This window comes from Euprymna scolopes, chromosome 29 (genome assembly GCF_053919585.1).
Source record: "Euprymna scolopes isolate OS-2025 chromosome 29, ASM5391958v1, whole genome shotgun sequence".
NCBI lineage: Eukaryota > Metazoa > Mollusca > Cephalopoda > Sepiida > Sepiolidae > Euprymna > Euprymna scolopes.
In genome coordinates, this window is record NC_136510.1 from 115,251,420 (window position 1) to 115,274,066 (window position 22,647).

The window sequence follows — 22,647 nt, forward strand, 5'->3', positions numbered from 1 at the left end:
ATAATTGGCATAGTAACATAACGGTGATTAGAGAGTTTAGTTCCTTTTATGTGATGGACGGTTTCAGATTATTTTTCCACCTAAACTCCAGTCTTGCCTTTATTTTCTTTCTTTCTTTTTTTTAAAAACGAAATGAAAAGAAAAAACTTCATTTATTTTCGGGGTGTTTTCTTTTTTGTTTGTTTTGGGTTTTTTTTTTCTTTCCTTACGGTGATAAGTGCCACAATTGCAACCAAGTATTGCAGTAATTAATGAAAGAGATAATAAATTATATAATATACGGAAGTTTCGTTTCATTTTCGTTTAATTTCCTTAGGATAGGATTCCATATTTTCATTCTTAAATAAATTACTACTCCTCAATAAGACTTTGAGACGAACTAGTTTTAGTCGCGGAGACCGGTAAGTAACCAGTCAATATTACCACAGATTCAACGGCTAAATGGATGTTTTTTTTTCTTTCTCACTTGTGGGAAGCAGCAGCAGCAGCAGCAGCAACAACAACAACAACAACAACAACAACAACAACAACCGTACTATACTTTTTTCGAGATAGAGGACACGCTTCCACAAAGCAACGCCGGTTAGCGGGTACTGCTATTTACTAATATTTTGACTGTTAGTATTATATTGCTTTTTATATTTTGCTATTTTTTGTTTTTATTATTTTGATTTGTTTTGTTTTTCGATTTTATTATTATTATTATTATTATTATTATTATTATTATTATTATTATTATTATTATTATTATTAGTAGTAGTAGTAGTAGTAGTAGTAGTAGCAATAACATCAACAATAATTGTCTTATTATGTTTATTTTTTATTCTATTATTACTATTTATATTATTACTATTATTGGCTGTATTACTGTTTAAACGGTCATCTCTTAATGCATATACAATGCATTTGATAATACAGAGAAAGTTAGGGCGGTAGTCCTTGATATATCCAAAATCTTCGAAAATTAAATCATATAAGAATTTGGGATAAATATTTAACATTTCAGATCCTTCCTAGACAAGAGACAAATCAAGGCTGCCTTCAATTGGCGTACATCCAAACAACATGATATTAATACACATGTGCTTCACAAACAGGAAAGCACAAATTGGAATTCTCAAATTATAACAAAGCTGCATTTACGGCGGATAATCATCTCTTGTTTATCCAATAAAAGTAAACCATGAATCTCGTGTCTAATATTAAAAGAGATTTTAGACTGGAGAAAATATGTAATCAATCAAATCAATTGGAATTTCTTTCTTTATATTAAGAACAAATACCGAGAATTTAACGAATTTACAGGCTAGAAAGTATTACATATTAATTGATCAGATGCAATGCTATGTAGATCTAATTTATTGAATCCGACCGACTTTTCATGTATTAGATTAGATATTTTGTTTAAGAGTGAAAGAGAAAACCTACCGAAATGAAGAGAGTGAAATTTGTCCTTAATGATGCAAACTATGAGAATGTTTGCACAGTGAGTTTATAGTTAGACAGGGGTTGTGCAATCACAACCGCATCTCTCTTGAACTGTCATTGCCGAAATCCAGCGACAAGGAGAAGTAGAGGCTGACAGGGAACAGTGACGGAATAAGTAGTTAGTATCATTTTGGAAAATTGCACAACGAAAACTAGAGTCTAGTCTGCCTTACTATTTAACTCATAGCTGGAGGCAGGATATCTGTATTTGTACCTTTCCCAAGTCTATTAATGAAACTAGTATAGTAGCACTGGTAGACCTCGAATCTGGATCATCCGAGGCCAGCAGCATGCAGAGAACTTTTTCAGATCATATGAAAAAAAAAGGCAAAAATATAGTAATGTTGGGGCACAGGCCTATAATATATTCCTCTGAAAAAGGCACTTTAAAACAGGAGTAAAAGTGGCAGTTGCTTGGGAAGCTCTAGCACCCTTCCCCCTGTACGTCCCTGTTCGAGGCAACTATTAAGGATAGATAAAAAGAAAAAAAGGAAACACAATGATAAAAATAGAATAACATTTTTTTCTTTGTAAATAAAAATGAAACTGAAACATATTTTTAAACCGGAAAAGAAAGTGGGATGGGTGGGGGTCTTGTTTCATTTTTTTCTTGAAAAGGAAAAACTTACGCAGAAAGTGTCTTCATAAAAACGAAACTTTCACAATGAAATAACTTAAAGAAAGTAAATTAATCCTTATTTTGATTTGATATAACACACAAGAAAACTATTGAATCAATTTTCAGGTAATTTTTTTAACAGAAACACAGAATATAATCATTGAAACATGGCTAAGCGTACAGTATTTAGTATAAACTTTGCAGGCTTTGGTTTGAGCTACGCCAATGAATCGGTAAGATGATGTTTTCTACATTTTTTGTTTCTTCTTGAGTTTCCATATTTATTTGCCTCCCCACTAAAGTAATGTTTCCATATTTATTTGCCTCCCCATTAAAGTAATGTTTCCATATTTATTTGCCTCCCCATTAAAGTAATGTTTCCATATTTATTTGCCTCCCCATTAAAGTAATGTTTCCATATTTATTTGCCTCCCCACTAAAGTAATGTTTCCATATTTATTTGCCTCCCCATTAAAGTAATGTTTCCATATTTATTTGCCTCCCCATTAAAGTAATGTTTCCATATTTATTTGCCTCCCCATTAAAGTAATGTTTCCATATTTATTTGCCTCCCCATTAAAGTAATGTTTCCATATTTATTTGCCTCCCCATTAAAGTAATGTTTCCATATTTATTTGCCTCCCCATTAAAGTAATGTTTCCATATTTATTTGCCTCCCCATTAAAGTAATGTTTCCATATTTATTTGCCTCCCCATTAAAGTAATGTTTCCATATTTATTTGCCTCCCCACTAAAGTAATGTTTCCATATTTATTTGCCTCCCCATTAAAGTAATGTTTCCATATTTATTTGCCTCCCCATTAAAGTAATGTTTCCATATTTATTTGCCTCCCCACTAAAGTAATGTTTCCATATTTATTTGCCTCCCCATTAAAGTAATGTTTCCATATTTATTTGCCTCCCCACTAAAGTAATGTTTCCATATTTATTTGCCTCCCCATTAAAGTAATGTTTCCATATTTATTTGCCTCCCCATTAAAGTAATGTTTCCATATTTATTTGCCTCCCCATTAAAGTAATGTTTCCATATTTATTTGCCTCCCCATTAAAGTAATGTTTCCATATTTATTTGCCTCCCCATTAAAGTAATGTTTCCATATTTATTTGCCTCCCCACTAAAGTAATGTTTCCATATTTATTTGCCTCCCCATTAAAGTAATGTTTCCATATTTATTTGCCTCCCCATTAAAGTAATGTTTCCATATTTATTTGCCTCCCCATTAAAGTAATGTTTCCATATTTATTTGCCTCCCCATTAAAGTAATGTTTCCATATTTATTTGCCTCCTCATTAAAGTAATGTTTCCATATTTATTTGCCTCCCCATTAAAGTAATGTTTCCATATTTATTTGCCTCCCCATTAAAGTAATGTTTCCATATTTATTTGCCTCCCCATTAAAGTAATGTTTCCATATTTATTTGCCTCCCCACTAAAGTAATGTTTCCATATTTATTTGCCTCCCCATTAAAGTAATGTTTCCATATTTATTTGCCTCCCCATTAAAGTAATGTTTCCATATTTATTTGCCTCCCCACTAAAGTAATGTTTCCATATTTATTTGCCTCCCCATTAAAGTAATGTTTCCATATTTATTTGCCTCCCCATTAAAGTAATGTTTCCATATTTATTTGCCTCCCCACTAAAGTAATGTTTCCATATTTATTTGCCTCCCCATTAAAGTAATGTTTCCATATTTATTTGCCTCCCCACTAAAGTAATGTTTCCATATTTATTTGCCTCCCCATTAAAGTAATGTTTCCATATTTATTTGCCTCCCCATTAAAGTAATGTTTCCATATTTATTTGCCTCCCCACTAAAGTAATGTTTCCATATTTATTTGCCTCCCCATTAAAGTAATGTTTCCATATTTATTTGCCTCCCCACTAAAGTAATGTTTCCATATTTATTTGCCTCCCCACTAAAGTAATGTTTCCATATTTATTTGTCTCCCCATTAAAGTAATGTTTCCATATTTATTTGCCTCCCCATTAAAGTAATGTTTCCATATTTATTTGCCTCCCCACTAAAGTAATGTTTCCATATTTATTTGCCTCCCCATTAAAGTAATGTTTCCATATTTATTTGCCTCCCCATTAAAGTAATGTTTCCATATTTATTTGCCTCCCCACTAAAGTAATGTTTCCATATTTATTTGCCTCCCCATTAAAGTAATGTTTCCATATTTATTTGCCTCCCCATTAAAGTAATGTTTCCATATTTATTTGCCTCCCCACTAAAGTAATGTTTCCATATTTATTTGCCTCCCCATTAAAGTAATGTTTCCATATTTATTTGCCTCCCCACTAAAGTAATGTTTCCATATTTATTTGCCTCCCCATTAAAGTAATGTTTCCATATTTATTTGCCTCCCCATTAAAGTAATGTTTCCATATTTATTTGCCTCCCCATTAAAGTAATGTTTCCATATTTATTTGCCTCCCCACTAAAGTAATGTTTCCATATTTATTTGCCTCCCCACTAAAGTAATGTTTCCATATTCATTTGTCTCCCTATTAAAGTAATGTTTCCATATTTATTTGCCTCCCCATTAAAGTAATGTTTCCATATTTATTTGCCTCCCCATTAAAGTAATGTTTCCATATTTATTTGCCTCCCCATTAAAGTAATGTTTCCATATTTATTTGCCTCCCCATTAAAGTAATGTTTCCATATTTATTTGCCTCCCCACTAAAGTAATGTTTCCATATTTATTTGCCTCCCCATTAAAGTAATGTTTCCATATTTATTTGCCTCCCCATTAAAGTAATGTTTCCATATTTATTTGCCTCCCCATTAAAGTAATGTTTCCATATTTATTTGCCTCCCCACTAAAGTAATGTTTCCATATTTATTTGTCTCCCCATTAAAGTAATGTTTCCATATTTATTTACCTCCCCATTAAAGTAATGTTTCCATATTTATTTGCCTCCCCACTAAAGTAATGTTTCCATATTTATTTGTCTCCCCATTAAAGTAATATTTCCATATTTATTTACCTCCCCATTAAAGTAATGTTTCCATATTTATTTGCCTCCCCACTAAAGTAATGTTTCCATATTTATTTGCCTCCCCATTAAAGTAATGTTTCCATATTTATTTGCCTCCCCACTAAAGTAATGTTTCCATATTTATTTGCCTCCCCATTAAAGTAATGTTTCCATATTTATTTGCCTCCCCACTAAAGTAATGTTTCCATATTTATTTGCCTCCCCATTAAAGTAATGTTTCCATATTTATTTGCCTCCCCATTAAAGTAATGTTTCCATATTTATTTGCCTCCCCACTAAAGTAATGTTTCCATATTTATTTGCCTCCCCATTAAAGTAATGTTTCCATATTTATTTGCCTCCCCATTAAAGTAATGTTTCCATATTTATTTGCCTCCCCACTAAAGTAATGTTTCCATATTTATTTGCCTCCCCATTAAAGTAATGTTTCCATATTTATTTGCCTCCCCATTAAAGTAATGTTTCCATATTTATTTGCCTCCCCATTAAAGTAATGTTTCCATATTTATTTGCCTCCCCATTAAAGTAATGTTTCCATATTTATTTGCCTCCCCACTAAAGTAATGTTTCCATATTTATTTGCCTCCCCACTAAAGTAATGTTTCCATATTTATTTGCCTCCCCACTAAAGTAATGTTTCCATATTTATTTGCCTCCCCATGAGAGTTATGTTAGACACGCGAGATCGGTTTTTGATGTGGAGAAGTGAGGACGCTCTGGATAGAAGAAAATGCCTATTTAGCGCTATCGACATTCCCCTACTAAGTATGAGGTCAGCTAACATGCAAACTGATCCACTCACCCCAAAATAAGAAGATATTGCTCGGGATAATAGACTCCTGATAACGAACAGGAATCTTTTGTAGAAGAATCTACCCACTCACCTTAAAAACAGACAAAACGTGTGTTGTAGCAAAAGAGTATTAATCCTAAGCCTACACACAACGCATGAGTAGTGGGTCGTTTTGTGCAAAATAGTAGTAGCACAAATAGTCTACATGATCCCTTCCTCAAACAGATACTACACTTTAAAATATTTATTTGCACAAAATATATATAAAAAATACAATTTGAATAAATTAGGCACAAGTCTAATAAAAAATGTGAGGATAGTGTGTGTGGTTATTCATTCTTGTTCTCAAGTCATTAAAATTGTCTATCCTACTTTTAACTAGAAATATATCAGTCAACACAGTATCACATTCACTTCAGGGGCTGCCCTAAGATCAAACCAAATTTGAAAGAATAGGTCCAATATTATTGTTATAAAAACTTCTTTTTTTTTTGCCACGGTGAATGTACTAAAGAAAACAATTAATAAATTATAATCATTTAGTAATTTTATTATTTTTCCAAACCATATGGCAAAAAGTAGAATACATAATTTACGTTTGTAAATTATGTAGAGTCAAATTGATTTTAATGTGTAAGATCCCTAAAGAGAATTCCATTTTATCGCAAATAACTTATTATATATATTATTAAAGTTGATCATCGTAGGTTGAAATCAAGTAAATATTAATGAAATGGTGGAATTTAGCAGCTTTATTATTTATATACGAAAAATTTAGGCACAAAATATATATTAGATATTAAAAAAAAATTTACTCGATAAAGAAGAATTAAAATATATTAAATCAAAAATTTATGTATTTCTTTGAGAAAAGAAAAAAAAAGGCATCGAGTGTTTTTAAGGTAAAAACTTGTAAGTAAAATTTGACTAGTTTTCATCTATGGGGTCATATATTTCTTCACGCACAAGGCTAGACGGCTAACGCGAACGTGTGGTTTTAACTTCCTTCTGCCCATCCGTAGTTCAAAACAACAACAAACACTACTTCCAGTGTTTTGATAACAACGTAAAAATGCTTACATAATGGCGGCTTTTTCAAATAGTCGTTTAAAACAATTCTTTTATTTAAAAAATAAATGGAATTTAGAATATAAATATGGATAAATTCTTAACAATGAAGAATGGAAGTACACATTGAATAGTATTTTTATAGGCAAGTGATTTTTTGGAATTTATATATATTTTTTATAATCGAAGTAAGTAAAATTTCGTTGATTTTCTTCCAATCTTTTTAAAAGAAAACCGATTTAAAAAACAAATATTGCATAATTTGCTATTAAACCAGTTATTTTTTTGTTTAAATTTGGTCGTTACTCCTTTAATTGAAAAAAAAAAATAGGGTTTGAATTACATTTTTCAAGTAGTTATAAGCTTGGAAAGATAGGAGGTCGAATTATTCAATTTTTTTCACGCATTCTTAATGTCGATTTTTGACACTGCTACTGCATCTGCAGATTAACGTTTAGGCATGACAATATTCAGTATGATACAATTAGGCTCGACAAATTTCGGCAACGCGTATTCAGGCATTACATATTAACGCACGAAAATTTAGGAACAACTTTAGGAAAAACAAATTAAGTTACGACAAATTAAGGCATAACAATTTTTTTTTTTTCGCTAAAAATCATGATAAACAAATAAACAAGATTTTTTTTCAGGCTTGAGGAAAATAAAAAAGATTAAATGTTCCTTTCAGTTAAAAGAAAAATATTTCATTTTTAACGTGGTAAATGTGCCTTTGTCTTTCTATAGTAATTTCGTTTTTGTATAGTAATTTTTTAAATAATAAGTGCTTAAAAAAATGACAATAAAAAGGAAATATATTAACAAAGTATTTAATGATCATAAATCTTGGTCAGTCTGAAAGAAAAATTGTTTTAAAATCAGTTGCATCTTGTTATTCTTGGCATAATAATCCCAGGTTGCTCAAATGACGTGCCTAAATATCACACTAATAGAGAATGAGCAGGAGCCAGTTGTCATGCTTTAATTTGGGCGATTTACGTTTTTCTTTGTTTTGCTTAATTCATTAAAGGACTTTTACACTTCCAGAATAAAAAATCGAAAATAAATTCAGTAAATGAATAAATAACAAACAAAGTATAACGTTTCTGAATTTTTGAGATGAGGATTGGTTATTCGTATGATATGGATTCATCGGACTGCTGTTTTCATCTTTTCCGCAAGGACCCGTGGCGCAGTGATTGAGTACTTGGAAAAATCAATTGTAAAAGTGATATTCACCTGAAGTTTGATGGTTCAATTCTCGGTGTGGGTGATCGAAAAATACAATTGCGAATTACTTGGGACCTCTATCCAGTCATGGATAGACGGAATAAGAGCATGCTACTTCCGTGAAGTAAATAAAGGGTTTCGTTCGAAATTCCGTCCAGATTCCCGAGTTCAGCAGAAACATTCCCGAGTTCGACAAGATACACCTGAAGAAGGTCATAGGCTACATCGACCGAAACGTTGTGAAAATTTAGGTGTGTCAGAAATTTCGTAAAAAATAGTGAATAATTCCACCCCGTCTTTCCAAGCTTATAACTACTCGAAAAATGTAATTCAAGCCCTAATTTTTTTTTCAATTAAAGGAGCAAGGACCAAGGTTTCATTAAAAAAAACAAAAAAACAAAACAAAAAAAAAAAACGAACAACGTGGGTTTTTTAAAAAGGTTTTAAACTTCGGACTTTACAGGTAAATTTATAAAAAAACACTACTTTTTTTGTTTTAAATTTGAATATATTATTTATTGACCTTTTCTCTTCAATTTGCGATATATAACACTTTGGTGAGTAAATTAATTATTTACTTTTTAATAGACATTTCAAAATGGGAGGCGTGAATTATTCGACCCCCTGTCTTTCCAAGCTTATAACTACTCGGAAAATGTAATTCAAGCCCTAATTCTTTTTCAATTAAAGGAGCAAGGACCAAGGTTTCATTAAAAAAAAAAAAAAAGAAAAAATAAACAACGTGGTTTAAAACAAAAAAGGTTTCAAACTTCGAACTTTACAGGTAAATTTCTAAAAAAACACTACTTTTTTGTTTTAAATTTGAATATATTATTTATTGACCTTTTCTCTTCAATTTGTGATATATAAAACTTTGGTGAATAAATTAATTATTTACTTTTTAATAGACGCTTCAAAATGGGGGGGGGGACGTGTATTTAAAAAACGTTTGTCTAAAATATTATATTCAATTTATTGGAAAGAGCATAAAATTTCACATTGACTCTGAAAATATCGTAAAAATAGAATCAATAGAAAAATTTTGATAGATTTTAAAAGTTTAAAAATTGAAAAATATTGAGTTCGTAAAATTCATTACTGTTTTTAAAAAAAAATAAATAAAATATATTCCTATTACTTTTAAAACAACTTTAATAGTTTATTTTGGAAGTATAATCCATAAAGAAAATAAACAACCACTTTTAAAAGAGAAATTACGAGTTGTTTATATTTTATTTGCAGTTTCGTGTTAGGGGTGTCAAAAATTCCTACAAAACTTCTGATACACCTCATACTCCAGATGTCCGATGAATCCAAATAATACGGAAAAAGCATATTTTTGCATACATAGATTTCTTATTAGTAAATGTTTACCAAAAAAATAACAATGAAAAGTAATATATCAGTAAATTAAGTAATTCACTTAAATCTCAACCGTCAATCTGGAAAACAAAACAAACGAACAAACAAACAAACAAACAAAAAAGGAAAACGAGTTCATCTTTGGCAAAGATTTTTAGTGAAAAAAAAAAAAAAAAAAAAAAAATAGCATAAGCGGTTGCTTCTTGTGCGTGACATAACAATCCCAAGTAGCTCAAATGATGTGCATTACATAATTTGTAAAACCCTGGAACTTAGTACAGTCCTATGTCATCAAATTTCATGAGTGGGTTGGATGAGATTTTATTTTTCTTGTTTGTGTTTGTATCGGGTGATTATGTGTGTGTGTGTGTGTGTGTGTGTGTGTGTGTGTGTGCGCACGCGCGTCAGAGATACTTTTTTCTTTTAATTGTTACCCTTTCCTTACTGTGCTTATTTTTTTCAATTGTCGTCGTGTGTGTACTCAAAACACATTTTTAAAAATTAATTAAATTTAATTAATTCAATTTTTTATCAATATGAACCTTTTTGACTAATTAAATTTATTTTAAATTAATTAATTTGATTAATTAAGAATTACTTACTTTTATATTTTTCTACTTGTGCGTCACCACTTATCAAGACCCGAAGTCCACTTGAGGATAAAGGTTAATGAATGTAAGATGGTAGTGTTGTAACCGTTAATGGTTTAAATTGGGTAGCATTTGATTATTTATGGGGACTGCTCAACAAGAACCTAATAAAATCAAATAAAAATATTTTGTTTCTTTGAATATCTTTCTAATTCACTTTAATATTAAATTACTTCAATCTCTCTCTCTCTCTCTCCCTCTTTCTCTTTCTCTCACTGTCTATTCCTTCCGCTCTAATGAAAAATGTTGCTATGCGTAATCGAATGAAAGAGAACATAGTTTTCGCTAATAATCTTTACACTAGTATCTGTTGCGGACCAGGATATAAAATACCCTAACTCGCTACAAGAAAAAATAATGAAACGAATTGAATGAAGGAAACAAAAAACTCAAATGCTGGAATAAAATAAACATGTTGTTTATTTTCTGTTGAGAAATGAAAGTCTTCGGTGAAAACGTGTTCATTCAGCCGTTGACGACTCAGCACGTGGAAGGAAAGGGGGAATGCAATAGAGAAACGCGAAGTGGCAAGCCGGCCTGTAGAAAGAGAGGGTTAAGCTCAGTAGAGCGTCACGCACATGTCTGTTTTGATGGACCAAAGGCGAAGGCGAGATAGACTGACGTTAGAGCACGCGGTCGATTCGTCGACTAAGCAGCTCAAACGCTGGTCCGGACGAAAAAGGGAAGTTGACAGGCTTTGTTGACTTTTATACTGGGGTCAGTGTTCTGACTGCGCATGTCTGGCTTTGACTTTAAAGGAAGTGACGTCACAGCTCGGGGGGGCACGTTAGCGTGTGTGTGTATGCGCATGAATGTGAGTGTGTGTATGAGGATGTGTATATGCGTGCGTGTGTGTGTGCGTATGTGCGTGCGTACGTGTGGGTGTGTATATGTGAAGAAAAACGTGTTCGAACATATCGCAGCAATATTGAAAAGTATGATAGTACACACACGCACGCACGCACGCACGCATATTCATACACACAATTTGTACTGCGCTCTCCCCCCTCTCTCTCCCCCCTCTCTCTCTCTCTCTCTCTCTCTCTCTCTCTCTCTCTCTCTATATATATATATATATATATATATATATATCAGTCTCTGCCTCTGCATCTGTGTTTTCAATGGAAATAAGCAGGTACTGAAGTAATAAGCAGGTACTGAAGTAAACACGCGATTAAAATATTGTTGTCTGTAATCGAATGAAAGGGGTAATTAATGGGATTGATATTCTGAAAGAAGAGAATGTAGCAGCCATGTTGAATGGAATGAAGACATTCTCTAATATTCGATAAATATGAAACCTGAAATGACGGATTATGTCCGTTCAGCAAATGGAAATGTTGCTATAAGTAGTCGTGAAAGTAACAGAGACCGTTCATTATTAGCCAAGACAATGCACTTTGTTCGAATGGTGAAAGCAGGTAATGGGCAAACAAAATAATTACGGTGACTAAGGCTAAGCATAGACTATGAAATAGTGGCTCTGGTGATGACTGGAGTAGTGAGAAAATAATTAGGCTACCACCTATAAGGATGTTTAATTGGGAGAGTGAATCGGAGCGGAGAAATTGTAGCAATTTATGAATAGTAATTACACAGAGTGATTAGTAGCGGAAAACATGTCTGAAATACATGCTGTTAGCGTGGCCATTTTGGATTCATGTCTGGCTCCAGTTTTTATTTTGCTATGATGGTATGCTATGATGTCATTTTGTAGACGGGAATAATTTATTGTATTTTATCATATTAGAAGAAAGATAGAAAATTAGCTAGAAGAAGAAAAGGTGTCTAAGAAATTTTACGTCAATATCATATAGCAAGCTTTTCAGAATAATTTTATTCACTTGTGGAAATATTACAATTTGCAACGAATTTTACTCTATATCGCTTTATGAATTTTATCATATCCACACATATGAACATAAAAAACTCTCCATTTGGTCTGGATTATACCAGTCTTCTGCCTTGGAACTGACGACTGTGTCTCTACTCTTCTTCATTTAACCTAACCACATCATGGAATATCCTTTTTTTAATCTTCTTTTAGACTTTTCATACAAGCTTTTTAGTTTTCAATCTATGTGCTAAATGGCAACATTTATGACTTTCTATGAATAGGAATGAAAAGATAAGGAAATTAAACGAAGAAAACTATTTGCTTGAACTCTTGCTTTCCTACGACTAAATTCAACTGCAATTTCTACCGTCCGCTCTCTCTCTCTCTCTCTCTCTCTCTCTCTCTCTCTTTCTCTGCTGTCGAAAAACTAACTGCCGTTTTAATAAGATTCTGTCTTCTTATGCAAATTTATGCCATATGTATATTATTGAGCCTTCTATAAACGAAAATTTGTCCTTTCTTTTTCCTACCCTCATTCCGTTATTCGACAGGAAAGAGAGGAGCACATCTGTTTGTGTAATCCACTTTCTTTATTACTTTCACCACATAATCAATTTCTCTAATGTTCTTGTTCAATTCCGCTGCAGAATATTATTTTACTAAAAACATTTCCTCTGGTGAGATGGGCCATTTATTGAAAATCCATGGATAAAGGAAAAGACTTTAAATTTTGTATTCCTTGTCGAATAATACATTTGACGTAATGTTTTTAATCTACAGAATTTATATATATATATATATATATATATATATATATATATATATATATATATATATATATATATATTAGTGTTAAATCGATAAATCCTGTTGGCAGGCGCAGTGAAGGGAGATGTGTCGTCTCTTGGTGTGATGTTATACCAGTAGACAGCTTCCTGTATGAGACAGCGCATTCTAGCCGCTATTCGTTTCACTGTACGGTGACATCGCTCCGCTATGCCATTCCCGGCTGGAGCGTACGCACAACGGAATCGCAAGTGAACTCCCCATTTATGTGCAAATGCTTGAAATGCGTTGCTGCAGAAAGCCGTGTCATTGTCTAAAAGGATTTTGTGCGGCGAGCCACGCTCGAGGAACACTGTTTCCAACTGATGGATCATGCTTGCTGAGTCCTGCCTTGCCAATTTCCTCCAAATGGAGAAACGCGATGGACCACAGTCTGCCAGAGTTAAAAAATGGAAGGTGCTATAATGCGTGATATCTATTTCAATTCTTTACCAATTCTCGTTAACTTCCAGCTTTCCCTTTTTCCACCTGACTGGCGCTGGGTCAATGGACTGACATTCCTTACATTTCCGTATGACCGTTTTAACGGTTGCTTTTGTCGTGGTTGAGCAACTTCTCCTTTGCATAATCGCGCGAGAGCAGATGTGATTCAACGATAATCACATTGGGTAAACGCTAATAAAAGCCCATGGACGCCATCTTGGAACTCTCTTTTCGCTCAACCCAAAACAGACGTATCCGAGGTAAGCTCTATTTCTCATTTTGGTTACTGCTAATTCTGCTACATAAGGGAAAAATTTTTAGCCGATAAAACCTTAACTCTAGATAAATGCCTGCAAATGGGTAACCTCAAAGCAACAGTAACATGAAACCTCAAAGCAACAGTCACAAGCTATATCCTCAGCAGAACCAGATACACAAATAAACCGTGTATTTAGAAAAAAGAATTTTCAGTGCAATAATAAAATGACTAAAAGAAAGTGCATACGATGTGGATATTTTACCTCACACGGCAGAGATGACTGCCCAGCGATGCATGCAACATGCAATAAATGTAAAAAACTAGGACATTATGCATCGGAATGTAGAACAAATCGGTAAGGGGAGTTGCAAAAGAAGAAAATGACTTCCTAGGGTCGATCTCATTGGGAAACATTAAAAACGGTGAAGAGGAAGAAAAAATTGACTGGCAAGCCAATATAAAGGTCACCACCACGAAGAACAGCAGAATAGTCAACTTCAGGTTGGACACAGGCGCTGATGTTACTGTAGTGCCGGACCAGTTATTTAGGAAAAATTCTCCTATAATAAAGCAGACGGATAAAAGACTATATGGACCAGGTCAGAACAAGATAAAGGTGATTGGAAAAGTAGATGCTACACTTCGTTATAGAGAAAAAAATTCACTGCAAGAGTTGTACATCGTTAAGGACTTGATGGAACCATTGTTGGGTGGACCAGCAATTAAAGCTTTGAACTTGTTGAGCAAGATCAACTCTATAGAAGGCAGAGATCACCAATACAAAAAAAAGTTTTCAAAAGTATTTATGGGACTAGGAAAACTGAAGCATGTTTATAAAATACATTTGGATAAGAATGCTCAACCTTTTTCAATTACAACTCCCAGACGACTAGCACTGCCTATGAAACAAAAAGTCCAGGATGAGCTTAAAAGATTAGAAAGTGAAGATATCATCCGCCCAATCAAAATGCCTACTGATTGGTGTGCTCCTATTGTAGCAGTTCCTAAGAAGGATGGTAAAATCAGACTTTGTGTTGACTTCACTAAACTTAATGAAAGTGTGAAGCATGAACATTTCCCACTACCTTCTTCAGACCAGTTATTAGCTCAACTTGATGGAGCCAAGATATTTAGTAAACTGGATTGCAACAGCGGATTCCATCAAATTATGTTGCATAAGATTCTCAGAAGCTTACCACTTTTATTACGCCATTTGGAAGATATTGCTATAAGCGCGTACCATTTGGAATAAGTTCAGGCCCTGAAATTTTTCACCGCGAAATGACACACATTTTGTCAGGAATACCAGGAGTCATCTGTGACATAGATGATGTTCTTGTCAGTGGGAGAAGCTAACAGGAACATGACCAGCGTTTAAAAATAGTGCTAGAGAGAATGGAGGCAGCAGGAATAACATTAAATGATAAATGTGTATTCTCTGTTAGCAAAATTAAATTTATTGGGCAACTCATTTCCGAAGAAGGTATCCAAATAAACCCAGAGAAGATTAACGCAATCATGAACATGACCAGACCACAAAACGTGTCTGAACTGCGACGACTGCTAGGGATGGCAAATCATGTTGGTAAATTTGCTGAAAATTTAGCAGAGACCACAAAACCACTCAGAGATCTCCTGAGGAAAGACAATGCATGGATTTGGGATGAGCCTCAGGAAACTGCAGTTAAAACACTAAAGAAAAATCTGAGTTCTGCACCGGTACTGCTCCATTATAGTGCTGATAAGCCAACAAAAATTTCAGCTGATGCATCTTCCTATGGCTTGGGAGGAGTACTGCTCCAGAAACAAGGGAATGACTGGAGACCTGTATTTTATGCATCGAGAGCACTTACTGAAACGGAACAGAGATATGCTCAGGTTGAGAAAGAAGCCCTTGCAGTCACGTGGTGTTGTGAAAAATTTGCCGACTTTTTGATTTGCCTGCATAAGTTCATAATTGAAATGGATCACAAGCCATTATTGGCATTATTAAAAACAAAAGGGCTTGATGAACTAACCCCAAGAATACAGCGTTTCCGTATGCGCTTAATGAGATTCACCTTTGAAATCATGCATACCGCTGGGAAAAATCTCATTACAGCAGACACTCTATCTAGAGCTCCAAACAGCCTACCAACCAAACATGAATTTGAGCAGGAGACAGAGACAGACATGTTCATCCGTTCAATTATACAAAACATCTCTGTTACCGACAGGAGGTTGGAAGAAATAAGGGTGAAACAACACTCTGACAATATCTGCAGTCAAGTCATGAACTATTATAAAATGGACCATTGGCCTGAAACTGCTACACAAGGCCCTCAGCTAAGACCCTACTGGTTTATAAGGCAGGACCTTACAGTCTGCCAAGGACTTTTACTGTATCAGAACCGACTAATCATCCCTGTGGATCTTCAAAAAGACATCTTGGATCGTCTTCATGAGGGACACCAAGGTATAGTGAAATGTAAATCATTGGCACAGAGTAATGTTTGGTGGCCAGGACTTTCAAAGCAAATAGGGGAGAAAATAGAAAAATGTAGTATTTGTGAAAGAGAAAGAAGATATCCGCCAGAACCCCTACAACCAACCAAGTTGCCAGACTACCCTTGGCAAAAAGTTGCAATGGATTTATTTGAATTGAATGGCCACAAATACCTCATAGTTATAGACTATTATTCAAGATGGATAGAAATATTACATCTTGAAAATACCAATGCAAGTTGTATCGTAAACCACTGCAAATCAATATTTGCTAAGTGCGGTATACCTGAAATGATAATAAGTGACAATGGCCCTCAATTTATATCTAAAGATTTCCTGGAGTTTGCAAAAATCTATGGTTTTATTCACCTTACCAGCAGCCCACACCATCCTCAAGGCAATGGCGAAGCAGAACGTGCTGTTCAGACAGTCAAAAATCTTTTTAAAAGTCAAAGGATCCTTACATTGCTTTACTTAATTACTGTATTACTTCACTACAGCATGGCCAAAGCCCTGCAGAATTGTTGATGAATAGGAAACTCAGGACTCGCATTCCAGCACTTCCTCACCAAAATGAAAATTATCAACAAAGTGTCGAAAAATTCAAAGAAGCAGACGCTCGGGTCAAAATGAAACAAAAGTTTTATTTTGATAAACGTCATAGAACTAGAGAACAAACCCCTGTTACCCAAGGACAGGCAGTTTGGGTGAAAACACCCAAAACGAGCCCAGCCAAAGTGGTAGATACTGTTACTCCAAGATCAGTCCTGGTTGAAACGGACTCAGGATTGTTTCGTAGAAACAGAAACCATCTTCAAAAAAGAAATGAGCACATCGATTTTCCTCAAATAGCTGCACCGACAGAATTGTCTGCCTTACCAAATGCATCCAGAGACATTCCTGGATGCAGCTACAATAATTTAATGGGACAAACTAACCAGACATATGTGCAGTAAACTGTACACGAGGATATTCAATCCTTTAACTCAGAAAGTCCTAAAGTAAAATATACAAAGAGTGGTAGAAAAGTTTAACCACCAGAGAAACTTTCACTATGAATTTGGGACTTGAAAGGGGGATGTGGAATAATCGGAATTATCTCCCTTGGACAGTTAACCCTCTTTCTTCTTATTGAACTCTTTTGGAACGAGAGACAAAAAAATGTAATGTAGTCGAACTCCACGCGGGCTGTAAGAGTGAGTCAATAAATCCTGTTGTATTCCATATTTCTCTTTTTGTTCTGTTCTTATACTAAACCCTTCAAAACCTTACAGACATATAACTTGATTTGTTCCTTTTTATCGCTCTCTCTCTCTCTCTCTCTCTCTCTCTCTTTATATATATATATATATATATATATATATATATATATATATATATATATATATATAGCGTGTCCAGGGGTATCGAAACCAATGGTACGACCTTGAAATATGTATATATAGTGTCATAATAAATATTGTATATATATATATATATATATATATATATATATATATATATATATATATATATATATATATATATCCTAACAAGCCAGCTTTAGTTTTGTTGCCTTGGAATGAATTTTGCTTTCGCCCTGTGGCCCTGCCATGCCATTAATATATGACAAAAAGTCTATATTCCAACTTTCAAGATGTTATCCATCTTACCATTTAATTAATTATGTTGAAATGTTTAATGTTAAAGAAACAAACGGTAAGATGGACAACATCTAGAAATTTGGAATATAGACTTTTGTCATTTATTTGTATATGCTTTGTAGTTACATCGAGCTTCATAAATGAAAGGATTGGTATAAATAAAAGGTGAAATGTAATTGAATGAGCATATTCCTCCCCCATATATATATATATATATATATATATATATATATATATATATATATATATATATATATATATATATATATGTAAATCTAATTCTTGGTTCGTTATTTATCAATAAAACGATATTTCTACATTACCAATTTAAACAAAAAAATTTTTTTTATTACATTTTCACCCCAAAAAGGCACATTGTCTCTTTGATGTAGGGGGCTACTATCAATGACATAATCTACAGGAGTACTATGTGGGGAGTTGGGCAACAAGATGTCGGTTCACGTTACACTTGAACTTTTGCATGTCAGTACAGTTGGGGAAGCAGGAACCCGAAAGGGAATTCCAAAGTCTAGCTGTTCTGGGGAACAAACTACTGGAGTAGAAGGCTCTCTTGTATCTAGGGATCTCTACTGTGTAGGAGTGGGATTTAGCTGCTTGTCGGGTTTGTCGGGGTATTTATGTCGAGGGGGTACAAATGCTTGCAGTTCATCGGAGCATTCACCGTTAAAGTACTTGTAGAACAGGCAGAGGGATGCTAAATTTCGTCGATGGGACAGAGGCTTAGGCTGAGGCTTAAATGACAGTTCAGGACCTATCAGGATGGCTTTTGAACCTTGTCTAGGAGCGAGAGACTAGTAGCAGAGGCACCAGCCCAAATATGACAACAATGCTCCATACATAGGCGAATGGTGGCCTTATAGAGGTACAGTATACTTTTAGGCGTTGGTAGCTTTCTAGCATGGTAGAGAGAACCTACTCTTTTGATCATAGCGTGTAAGTGGTTAAACCTGTTTAATTTATTTCACCTGTGTTGGAGATCATTTTTAGGATCATGCGTGACTGAACATATATGACACGTATTAGATTTTTCCAAAAACTTGCTGAAATCGTGATTCATCTAGTATTTGATTTGTTACAAAATGAAACAAAATGTGTTCTTAATATAGCCCTAAAATAATGGGTGTTGTCATGTTTTTACAAAACACCTATTCTGAATGTAATATATCTTGTTTCTCTTTTGGTCATAGTGTGTATGTGGCCAAACCTGTTTAATTTGTTTCAACTGTGTTGAAGATCATTTATGTAATACGAATTAGGTTTTCCAAAAACTTACTGAAGGCATGATTCATCTAGTATTGTGGTGAGATTTACATCATTTGACTTGTATCAAATGCATTGAAGGACACTTGTTTTATTATCTTTTTAATAATTCAGGTTGATTCAATTTTGCTTCCTTGTTACAAAATGAAACAAAATGTGCTCTAAACATAGTCCTAAAATAATGGGTGTTGCCATGTTTTTATGTCTGTATTAAAGGCACTAAAAACGGCCACTAAATGTTCTTGTAAATTATATGTTACTAGCTATCCTGAATTGGTTTGAATAGTGATCTTAGTGTGTGCGTAGTCATACCTGTTTGACTTGATAAAAATCACTTTTCCATTATTGCTTATCATTTTATTTTAATAATATAAAAGAAATTTGTGATTAAATTTTGCCTTTTACAAAATAAAACTAAAATGTTTCTATATCTTATAAACAACGTCTAACTCTAAAATACCATGGGTGTTGTTGTTAACTTGTTTATGTTTGCATTCAAAAAACGATTATTTTATATATGCAGAACAATTATATATTATTACAATAGTACAATGCGAGCATGGAAAAGTAAAGGACTAGTTGTTAAAACTGGAAAAGAAAAGGACAAGATGTTCTAGTAAAAAATATAATAAATTTATAACTTAAAATATTGCAGCATTAAGAATTGACTATATAATGTAATAAATTGAATTTTTCAAAAATTCTTAATGCTTAAAGCTTAACCATATTACTTTTCATGCTCGCATTTTTCTATTGTAATCCATGATTTTTCCAGGCTTCCTGTAAATTCACTTGTTCTTTGTTCAATCTCAGTCTTATTTTTTGCATCCATAAACATAAAATGCCCATATGTAATAACAATGTACGGCACTCGTCTGCTTTCAATAAAATCCCTCCAATTATCTCCTTTTCATTCTTTCATTCTCTCTGTTTCACTTGTTACTTCTCTTTTCGCGAGAGAAGTGCATTGGTAGCAACAGTAGTCACTGAAGCGACATGTTTGCTTTGGAAACCAGTCGTTATTGTTTTTTACAATTTTGAACACCAGTAAATTCATCATACCTTTTGTTTTACTGAACAAAAATTTAATTTTTTTTTCACTTTTTTTTTTTTTTTCATTTTTCTTAAACTTTTTCTTCTAGGGGATGGGACATCCAACCAGATGTCTGACATTTACCCCTATTTTAGTGAGTCCAACCAAGAGATCTTTTCAGGATTCTAGCCGTCCCTTTCAGTGCAATCGTTTGTATTTCACTTGCACTTGGTTCACCGGGTATGCTTGCTATGTACTTTTTAAAGTTCTTTTTCATAAGCCCAGTTGCTCCTATGATGACTGGTATAATTGAAACGTCTTTTTTTTCACAGTATAGCTGAGAAGGTGATCTATAAACTGTAATAACTGTTTGAAATTTGGTCGAAAAATGAGTGAGCTGTGAAGCTTTAAAGCAGTTCTAAATGACTAAAACTGCCACTTGACCATATATTCAAACACGGTAATGTTTGAACGATTAGCTGTCGCGACCCGGATTTGCCCAAGGTTTCAGTGTTATACATCCTACATTAGATGGAACCGATTCCATCCACGAAATATAATACTTTCATTTATTTTATATTAAACTAGTAAATATATGTGACTAGAGGGAGAATATTTTTGCTAGACTGAAACGATACATTACTCTCCACGCCAAGCAAGGATGTAATGACTGAGAGGATGATATAATGAACAATTACCACACTAATTCTTAAAGGAAGAAGTAATGCCAGACTGGATAATATCATGATAATATAACAGGTACCATAATAATTCTTCCTCTCCACTGTGTAATTTGGCCACAGACTGACCAATCAGGGGTGTGGCGCATTGATCCTTTCTCTCTCCTTCTGGTTTGAAGGAAAAAACTCCTTCTTACTGAGAGAGACGCCAAGCAGATCGGACCCTTTCCTCGCTCTTTCCATTTCTGTGTTATCTCATCCAGTATCGACGATTTCCACTGGGAATAACTGCCGTGACTGCACCAGATGGCCAGAGTTGGATTTTGACCAGGAATAATATCTCCCTGTGAACATTCGCCAGAATAAACCTTCCTTTCTTTGTTACATTTATTGAAGTTGTTGTGTTCGTTGTTTCAGTAGCTTGTGTTGAATTATTTATTTTCTTAGGTTGTGCCCCAAAAACACAAACCTTAAAATGGTGACCCCGACGCGATTTCGCCTTTTATATACTCGGTCACGTGACCGAGAGCTAGCCTGCGACTGGACAAGCCAAGGAGAAAATGGATTTCAAATCTCATGGTTGTAAGAAGTATTTTCTGCCTGCATGTAGCGGGTGTCGACTGCTACACCTTTGTTATTTCTGATATTCATAAATGACTTATCTAATAAAATTGTCTCTGAGATGGGTATATTTACCGATGACACTACGCTCTATAGCAAGCACGTGAGGAAAACTAATGAGCACATATCTAAGGCAATGGCCAAAACCCCAGAGAAAGATCTTCAGTCTGTTGTAGAATGGGGTAAAAAATGGATGGTAATGTTCAACGCTGCCAAGACAAAGCTCGTTTCCTTTAATAATTCCATGAAACCTTACCAACCACCAATAGCTATGGCTAGAGATACTTTACCTGAGAGCACTTCATTCAAGCTCCTTGCTTAACGTTCACAGGAAACAGGAGTTGGAATAGATACATCGAGATTATTGCTAAGGTTGCTGCAAAGAAGGTGGGCTCTTTCTATCGCGCTAGAAAGTTACTTACGTCTGAAAGTATCCTGTAGCTCTACAAAGCCACCATTCGCCCATGTATGGAGTATTGCTGTCACATTTGGGCTGATGCATCTGCTACTAATCTCTCACGCCCGGTCAGGGTCCAAAAGAGAGTCGCCAACCTAATAGGTCCCGAACTGTCATCTAAACTTCAGCCCCTGTCCCATCGACGAAATGTTGCATCCCTCTGCCTGTTTTGCAAGTATTTTAATGGTGGATGCTCTGACGAACTACAAGCTCTTGTATCCCCTCGACGAAAATACCCCCAACAAACCCAACAAGCAGCGAAGTCCCACCCCTACACAGTTGAGATCCCTAGATGTTAGAAAACTTTTTACACTAATAACTTTTTCCCCAGAACTGCGGGCTTTGGAATTCTCTTCCGGTTTCCTGCTTCCCCAACTGTACTGACATGGAGAAGTTCAAGTGTAATGTGAACAGACATCTTGCTGCTAAACTCCCTATATAGTACCCCTGCAACTTAGGTCCCTGATAGTAGCCCCATACATCAAAGTGGCAACGTACCTTGTTTGGGGTAAAAATGTGATAAACATTTTTTTTTTAAATAATTCAACATGTAATATATGTTCTTAGTATTTTATTTTCTCTTTTACTATCGACGAAACTATTATGTTAAAAATAAACATTGAATATTGATAGCAATAACAAAATGACACGGCGTTGTTAATGGTGTTATATATGTATATATATATACATATATATACGAAAGACATTTACTGCGGGTTGACAGTTGAGGACACTTCCGGTAGCTGGAACTTCCGGTAAGATGGCATTCTGGAAATAAAAAGTGTTTTAAACTATTCGAAGTCAATCTCTTTCCTCATATCTCTTCCACAGGACATCCTGAT

General features: G+C 34.3%; 1 protein-coding gene across 6 annotated transcripts in view; it reads left to right on the forward strand.

Moving 5' to 3' along the window:
* The first annotated feature begins 1,630 nt into the window (after positions 1-1,630).
* The window catches only part of LOC145252842 (opioid growth factor receptor-like protein 1), a 109,353-nt gene continuing 88,336 nt past the window's right edge, over positions 1,631-22,647 (forward strand). For 2 of the 6 annotated variants that reach the window (XM_080112830.1, XM_080112836.1), the window contains exon 1: positions 1,631-2,340. In XM_080112830.1, coding sequence (XP_079968956.1) covers positions 2,275-2,340 — 66 coding nt within the window. In that variant the 5' untranslated portion in view covers positions 1,631-2,274. The remainder of the gene's footprint in view (positions 2,341-22,647) is intronic. The other 4 variants (XM_080112829.1, XM_080112835.1, XM_080112831.1 and 1 more) reach the window with 2 other exon arrangements.